At 65.3% G+C, this 7,409-nt stretch overlaps 1 protein-coding gene across 1 annotated transcript; it reads left to right on the top strand.

Annotated features, from left to right (window-relative positions):
- The first annotated feature begins 1,924 nt into the window (after positions 1-1,924).
- Positions 1,925-6,621, top strand: SLC16A8 (solute carrier family 16 member 8). Its single transcript, XM_047864898.1, has 4 exons — positions 1,925-2,138; positions 2,894-3,037; positions 3,307-4,134; positions 6,123-6,621. Exons 1-4 carry the CDS (start codon positions 1,925-1,927, stop codon positions 6,437-6,439), a joined length of 1,503 nt encoding a protein of 500 aa, XP_047720854.1. The 3' UTR covers positions 6,440-6,621.
- The last annotated feature ends 788 nt before the right edge of the window (positions 6,622-7,409 follow it).

Below are 7,409 nucleotides of genomic sequence, written 5' to 3'. Positions count from 1 at the left end.
TGCTGCTGTGGTGGCCTCTCCAGAGGCGGAGGGGTGGCAGTGGCCAAGGTCCAGGACCACCAGCAGTCACCCTGCCACAGCCTGGGACACAGCGCCCTTTGTTCTGGCCCCTCCGCCCCTCGGTCCCAGGCTCTCTGACCTGGATTAGCCTGATCCAGGGGAAAGCCTCGGAGGCCCCTCCTGGAATGTGGTCTGGGGGTGGGGGGCAGGCGAGGCGCTGAGGTGAGTAGGGCTGGCGGGGTCTCTCCAGGGCAGGGCTGCGCCCCCAGCACCAGTAGGATCCTCCTCTCCCATCACCACCAGAGCAGGGCTCTGTGTGTCCTCTGCCCAGTGGAGGGGCCTCATTATCTCTCTAGCTCTGCTGGGAGGGCCTGAGACAGGGACCCCCACCGTGGGGTCCAGCCTGGCCCTGTGCTGCAGTCACTGCTCCGTCCCTTCTCCCTTTCCAGGCAAAAGCCTCTTAGCGGGGTGGGGGTGGGGAACACTCTAAGCGCCAGACCTGAGGGAGTGAGCCGTGGGTGAGTCTGGCCAGTGGCTGATCTGTAGACAAGCCTGGGGGGGGGGGGGGGTCTTCGGCTGTGCGCCCCCCTCAGGCTAGGCTTCAAGGGGGAACTGGGGTGGCGGGGGGCAACCCCTCCCGGAAGGCCTCGGGAGATGTGAGGCTGGACGCCCAAACCCACAGGACGGCTCAGGTGAGTGTGGGGCGAGGGCTGCCAGGACCACCCCCTTGTCCTGGCCTCCAAGTGGCTGCGGCCACGGTGAGGGGACAACAGGCAGGAAAAGCCAGGACCCCGTCCTGGTGAGAGAGGGTCACAGTCCCAGATTCCCACGGGTATCTTGGTGTTCCCCAGTGCCGGGAAGGAGACCCCACATGCAGAGGGGCGGTGGGAGGGAAGGAGGCTTCTGCCCAGCTGTGGGCTGGTCCCCCCTACTGGGGAGGCCTACCAGCCCCGTCTGTTACGGGGGTGCATGAGGCTGCTGTGTGGACCCCTGGGTGGAGAGCCAAGAGTGTGAGAGGCCTTAGAGCTGTTTTCTGCTTGTGTAGGGTTGGGGGGGGGGGGTGGGGGGCGCAGGCTGCTAGGGATTTGGAGAGCAGAAGCTTTCTTTCTTGGTGCCCCCTCAGAGGTCCCCATCTGCCCAGTGGAACCAGAGATCTGATCACCCCCCCCCCCCCCCGCCCCGGCACCAAGACTCCTGGTTGGCCTGGGATAATCCGTCACCCATCGTACAGGTGGCAAAACTGAGGCTCAGCGAGGGAAGGGGAACTGCCCAAGTCACAGAGCAAATCCATGGCTAAGCCGGGGTGAACCGGAACTCGGCTCCCTTGCTCCTGAAGCAAGGCTGATGTTCTTACATGTTCTTGGGTTTTTCTTTTCTTCTTCTTTTTTTCCCCTAAATGACAACAGTCATTTCTGATCATTGAGAAAAATTAGGAACATACGGCAAGGCCAAGGAAGAAAATAAGCCCCACCCATTTTGCAGCTGGCACCTGCTTCTCTGTCCCACACGTGGGGTTAGTCCCTCTGTGCTGAGACCCTCACACCTGCACACTGGGGACACTGGGGATTCCCAAGCACATGGGGCACACGCTGGCTGCCCAGCTCTCCCATTCACCAGCACCCCCTGTCCTGCCAACACCAGGTCCCTGGGCAAGGAGTCTTCCAGAGGGAGTCTTCCTGAAGTTCAGGCTCAGGTGGGAGCGATTCCATTACCGCCCCCCCCCCTTCATCTTTCATGGGTCCCTTGGAGGAGGGGAGACTTGGGGTGAGGTTTTGCCTGGGTTTCCCTTCTTGGCTCATTCCCTGAGCAGGGGTAGCCCCGTGCCTCGGTTTCCCCCACGCTGGGTCTCCATCCCCCTTTCTGGCCTGGGCTACAGACCTTCGCTGCTCCCTCTCGTCCCCCTCCGCCAGCAGAGGCAGCCGCGATGGGCGCTGGCGGCCCCCGGCGGGGAGCGGGCCCCCCAGACGGCGGCTGGGGCTGGGCGGTGCTGGGCGCCTGCTTCGTGATCACCGGTTTCGCCTACGGCTTCCCCAAGGCGGTGAGCGTCTTCTTCCGCGCCCTTATGCGCGACTTCGGCGCGGGCTACAGCGACACGGCCTGGGTGTCCTCCATCATGCTCGCCATGCTCTACGGCACGGGTCAGCGCCCCCTCGCGGGTCCCTCCCCCAACCCCGGGCCCAGGATTGAGAGCAGGGATCAGGGACTAGGAGACACGGACCCCGTGAGCCTTCCCCAGACCCCTCGGGGGAGGGCGCGGGAACCACTTTCTTCCTGTGAACACTGGCACCAGAGAGAGGGGACGAAAGGGCAGGAAAGGAACAGTGGCTCGAGGAAGAGCCCACACACCTGGCAAGCTTGGCCAGCCGGCAGGACCCCTCCAGTTCTGCCAAAACACCTGCGCCCGCCTATGTTACAGGTGGGGAACTCGTTCTAAATAAGATTCCGGCTCCCCGCTCCCCTGAGCCCTAACCACCTGTTGCGGTGGGGGAAATGCTGGCGTTATCCTGACCAAGCCTCGCGGAAAAGAGGAGGCTTTCCTCTTTCTTCTGGAAAGAGCCTGGGCAGCCCAAGGGGCGATTCCAGCTGTGCAGATAAAAAAAAAAAGGGAGTGGGGTCCACCTCTTCTGCTTGGGGTTCCCTCTTCTCAGGAGGACTGGGGATGGATGGGGGCTCTGGACCAAGACGGGTCCCTCCCGTGAGTCCTCGGCCGGCCGCTGTCTCCTTGGTCTGGCCCAGCCAAGCAGTGTGACCTTGGCCGGACGCTGCCCTCTCTGAACCGCTGGTGACCTTATCCCTTTGAGCCATTTTCTGGGGCCGGGGGTTGCAAAGCCCGGAGTGTCCACGGGGAAAGGAGGTTAGTCCAACCGGAGCGGTGACCGTGCCCGGCCCACAGGTCCGGTCTCCAGCATCCTCGTGACCCGCTTTGGCTGTCGCCCGGTGATGCTGGTGGGTGGGCTATTGGCCTCGGCGGGCATGGTGCTAGCATCCTTCGCCACGCGCCTCCTGGAGCTATACCTGACGGCTGGGGTGCTCACAGGTGAGGGCGGCCACTGCTCACCTCCCCTACGCGGACGGGGCCCGGCCGTGAGGTGGGGAGGGGGGGGAGTCGGGAGTCCTTGTGGCAATGATCGGGAGTCCTTCTGTCCTCAGTTTCCCCTCCAAAGGCGGTCCTCGACGTCCCTCGGCTCAGTTTCCCCCGGGGGTCTGCCTGCCCCGTCGGGGCCTCCCCCTCCCCCCTCCCTCCTGCCCGGGGCTGGGGTGGGGGCGCCCTCGGGGACCCCGGCACAGCGCCGCCTCGTCCCGCAGGCCTGGGCCTGGCCCTCAACTTCCAGCCGTCGCTCATCATGCTGGGGCTGTACTTCGAGCGGCGGCGGCCCCTAGCCAACGGGCTGGCGGCGGCGGGCAGCCCCGTGTTCCTGTCGGCGCTGTCGCCGCTCGGCCAACAGCTGCTCGAACACTTCGGCTGGCGCGGCGGATTCTTGCTGCTCGGCGGCCTCCTGCTGAACTGCTGCGCTTGCGGCGCCGTCATGCGGCCGCCGCCGGGACCCGGCCCGCGGCCGCGCGGGGACAGCGCGGACGACGCTCCCGGGGAGGCGGAAGCGGACCGCGCCGGGCTGCGCCTGCGCGAGGCGCCCCCTGGCGGCCGGACCCGCCGCCGCCTGTTGGACGTGGCCGTGTGCGCCGACCGCGCCTTCGGGGTGTACGCCGTCACCAAGTTCCTGATGGCCCTCGGCCTCTTCGTGCCCGCCATCCTGTTGGTGAACTACGCCAAGGACGCGGGCGTGCCGGACGCCGACGCCGCCTTCCTGCTGTCCATCGTGGGCTTCGTAGACATCGTGGCGCGGCCAGCGTGCGGCGCCCTGGCGGGCCTGGCGCGCTTACGACCTCACGTCGCCTACCTCTTCAGCCTGGCCCTGATGGCCAATGGCCTCACGGACCTGAGCAGCGCGCGCGCGCGCTCCTACGGCGCCCTTGTCGCCTTCTGCGTCGCCTTCGGCCTCTCGTACGGCATGGTGGGAGCGCTGCAGTTCGAGGTGCTCATGGCAGCCGTGGGGTCGCACCGCTTTCCCAGTGCTCTGGGCCTGGTGCTGCTCGTCGAGGCCGTGGCTGTGCTCATTGGACCCCCCTCTGCCGGTGCGCCCCTCGGGAGGAGGGGGTGACGGGCTAATGTCTCTAGCTGGAAGAAAGCGCCCTCTCTGTCCCAGATGGAGCTTCCAGGGATGAAAGGAAGAGACCCATTGGCCGAGACAGCCTGGGGGTGGGGTCGGGGGTGGGGCTGCCCGTGGCCAATTAACCCCTCCTCCAAGCCAGTACTACCAGCCCTGGGTGGGGACGGAGAGGCCAAGAAGGCCCAGGAAGAGCCCGCCATCGACGGCTGCTGACCCGCTGGGTCATCTCAAGCGTTGGCACAAAGGCCTTGTGAAGTGCAAATGCTTATTCTCCTTTCGCAGATGGGGGGAACTGAGGCACAGAGGTCTAGTACAGGTGCAGTCCCCAAACTGAGCAGAGCCCTGCCCAGTGCTAGACGCCCTTAGTTTGGAACACTGCCTCCCAGTGCTTTAGCGTCCCCAGCCTCTAAGGGTGACCAGGATAGGGACATAGGGACGGTGTGTTTGAGGAACCAGCCGTGAGACCAGGAGCAGAGTGGGGGTGCTCAGTGTGCACATGGGGTGGTGACCCAGGGGCCCAGGGAAGGGCTCCCTCCTCATCTGTCCAGCGGGCCACGGCCAGGCCCTGCCCTCGCTTGGTGCAGCTGCTGTGCCCCGACACGATCTGGGCCTTCCACTGTGCGTGCCCCCTGGGCACTCTGCAGTCATTGCCTCTTGGAAATTGCCATGATGAGAGGCCAGGAAAGGATTCTTGCAGAGGCTGGCATGAAGGCAGCCTCACAGAGCAGGGTAGACCCCACAGGAGAGGACACAGGACAGCATAGGGCACGTTTAGGGGACAGTGTTCCTAAACTGTGGGGCAGTTCTCAAGTGAGGCAGGAATTGAGCTTGGGAAGGGGCGGGGCGGTGGCTATTGGAGTTCTCCAGGGTTGGCAGGTCGTCCCTGAGACAGCAGGGGGCCTGCCTGTGAGCAGCGCTGAGGTCAGGCTGCGGGGGACGGAGGGGAGCCACCTTTGCTGGGACCCAGGCTGCCCCTGAGGTGGAGTGAGCTGCCCCTCCTTCCAGGGCTGGGCTGGCCGAGTGGCCTCATCCAGCTCTGTCATCTAACCTGGGTGAGGGTGGCCTCCAAGCCCCCCACCCACAGCCACCACCCCCACCCCCACCCACCACCTGCAGAGGCTCAGGGAGCCCTCTTCCATTTTCTCATGTGACCTGGGTTGGGGGGTAGATCTAATAGGGAGTGAGACTGAAGGACACTGCAGGGCCAAGTGTGGGAGGGGCAGGGACAGGACTGGCGGCTGGCTGGGCAGGGCAGGAAGGCAAGTTTGGGAGTGGTGCTCAAAGGGACTCAGGTAGGCAGCCGGCCTGGGCGGGGGGGGGGGGGGGGGGGACACACAAGGAAGCCTCCCCGAGGCCACAGAGCTGTAGACCAAGAGGTCACAGCCTGGGGCGGTCAGCCACAAAAATGCCGAGAGAGGACGGAGCCCACTGAGTCTAGGGAAGCTCAGTCGAGGGAACCGGGGCCTCCTGGCAGAGGCAGGAGGGGGCTCGGGAGGGAGCTGGAGAGCAAGCTGGGCCAGGTCCCTGAAGTTGGGAGGAAAGAGCAAGAGTTGGGGACCCCCAGGAGGGCGAGGCTAAGCGCAGTGTCCCCTCCCTACTCCTTAGCTGGGCAAGTCACAGGGAACGTGCGGGGCTTGGATCTGGGGGTGGAGGGGGTGCCCTGTAAACTGAAAGGTGCTCCCTCCCCAAAGAGTCCACACGACTTAAGAAATTGAGGGAGGCCCCAGGAGGTGGTGACGTTTTTAAGGTCTCAGATGGCAAAACCCGGGTGGTGTTTTGCGTCTGTAAAACGCGAACAAAGACCGGGGTGGGTGTCTGCGTCCCTCAGATGTAAACCCACCAACTCCAGGGAGGGCGCTGCCCTTTATCTGAGGTTGTAGGGAAGGGCAGTGGGTGGAGTCCCCCCCTCCCCCCCCTCCTGCAGACCCTTACCTCCCCTCCCCTGCCCCCCAGGCCGCCTGGTGGACGCCCTGAAGAACTACGAGATCATCTTCTACCTGGCCGGCTCTGAGGTGGCCCTGGCGGGGATCTTCATGGCTGTGGCCACCAAGTGTTGCCTGCGCCGCTCTAAGGACACCCCGCCCAGCCAAGGCGCCCAGGGCGGGGCCAGCGACACTGAGGACGCTGAGGCCCAAGAGGACGCTGAGGCCCTGCCCGCCGGCGCTGAGGAGCCCGGCAGCCTCCAGGCCCTGGAGGCGCCAAGCCCCGGGGCTGGGCCGGGGGAACCAAAGGAGGCGGCAGAGCCGGGCGTGGACCCCGAGTCTGTATAGCTCGGGGGGCACTAGGCGAGGTGGCTGGTGACTTTGGGAACGGGCCGACCCTCTCAGAGCCCTGGCTGTCCCGAGGGGGCCTGGAGCACTGCAGGCTGCTCTGCAGAGGTTGCCCCTGGGGTCCTGGGTGGGCCGCCTCCCTCGTCTGCCCAGCAGGCCGCGGCCAGGCCCTGCCCTCGCTCGGTGGAGCAGCTGTGCACCGCCAGGGGCCGGGCCTGCGTGAAACTCAAGTGCATAAAGCTCCGCTGCGAGACCGAGTCCTGTGCCTGCGTCTTGGCGGCTCTGGCTGCCCCCCAACCCCACCGGGGGTCGGGGGTGGGGGCGGTGGTCGGAAGGAGCCCGGGAGGCTCTGCTCAGGGCCCTCTGACCTGGAAGCTGTTGGGGGAGGAAGTGGCAGAGAGGGGGAAGGGTGGGGCGTGGAGGGGGAGAGGTTCTCAGACTTCGGGGCACTAGAGGTCTCTCTTGCACTTTGACTTTTGACCTCTTGCACTTGATCCAAGTGCCGGGGAGCCCTCCCACAAACCTGACACCACTTTCTCCGCTTCTCTCCCTCCCAGTCGTGGGTGCGGGGACCAGGCCCAAGCGTGGGAAGGAAGAGCCTTCCCACCACAGACCCGGACTATCCAGCCAGGGGCTCCAGAGAGCCCATCCTCCCAGTGACCCCCCACCCCCGACCTCCCTGTTGGTCTCATTTTCCATCCAGGCCCTACGCAGGATGTGGGGAGCCCTCCAGGTGCCTGGCTGGCTCACACAGGTCTGAGGTTCCCCCTGAGTCACTGGAGCAGGGACTACGTTTGATCTAACACTCACGGCGCCCAGACTGGGCCAGGCACTAAGTCCTTTCCAGGCGTCACCTCCTCGGATGCTCAAAATAGCCCACTAAGGCAGGGACCGTTATGGGCCACAATCACAGACAGGGAAACCGAGGCACAGAGAGGTCAGAGAGGAGCTCAGGGTTAGAGAGGCTGTG

The sequence above is a fragment of the Prionailurus viverrinus genome, chromosome B4 (genome assembly GCF_022837055.1).
Source record: "Prionailurus viverrinus isolate Anna chromosome B4, UM_Priviv_1.0, whole genome shotgun sequence".
Classification (NCBI taxonomy): domain Eukaryota; kingdom Metazoa; phylum Chordata; class Mammalia; order Carnivora; family Felidae; genus Prionailurus; species Prionailurus viverrinus.
This window is presented reverse-complemented; position numbering and strand designations above follow the sequence as displayed.

Excerpts from the sequence above, each read along its gene's own strand:
- SLC16A8 (XM_047864898.1), top strand. The coding sequence starts at position 1,925 with ATGGGCGCTGGCGGCCCCCGGCGGGGAGCGGGCCCCCCAGACGGCGGC. Across the intron at positions 2,139-2,893 it reads CGCCATGCTCTACGGCACGG|GTCCGGTCTCCAGCATCCTC; the intron begins GTCAGCGCCCCC and ends CCCGGCCCACAG. Across the intron at positions 3,038-3,306 it reads GACGGCTGGGGTGCTCACAG|GCCTGGGCCTGGCCCTCAAC; the intron begins GTGAGGGCGGCC and ends CTCGTCCCGCAG.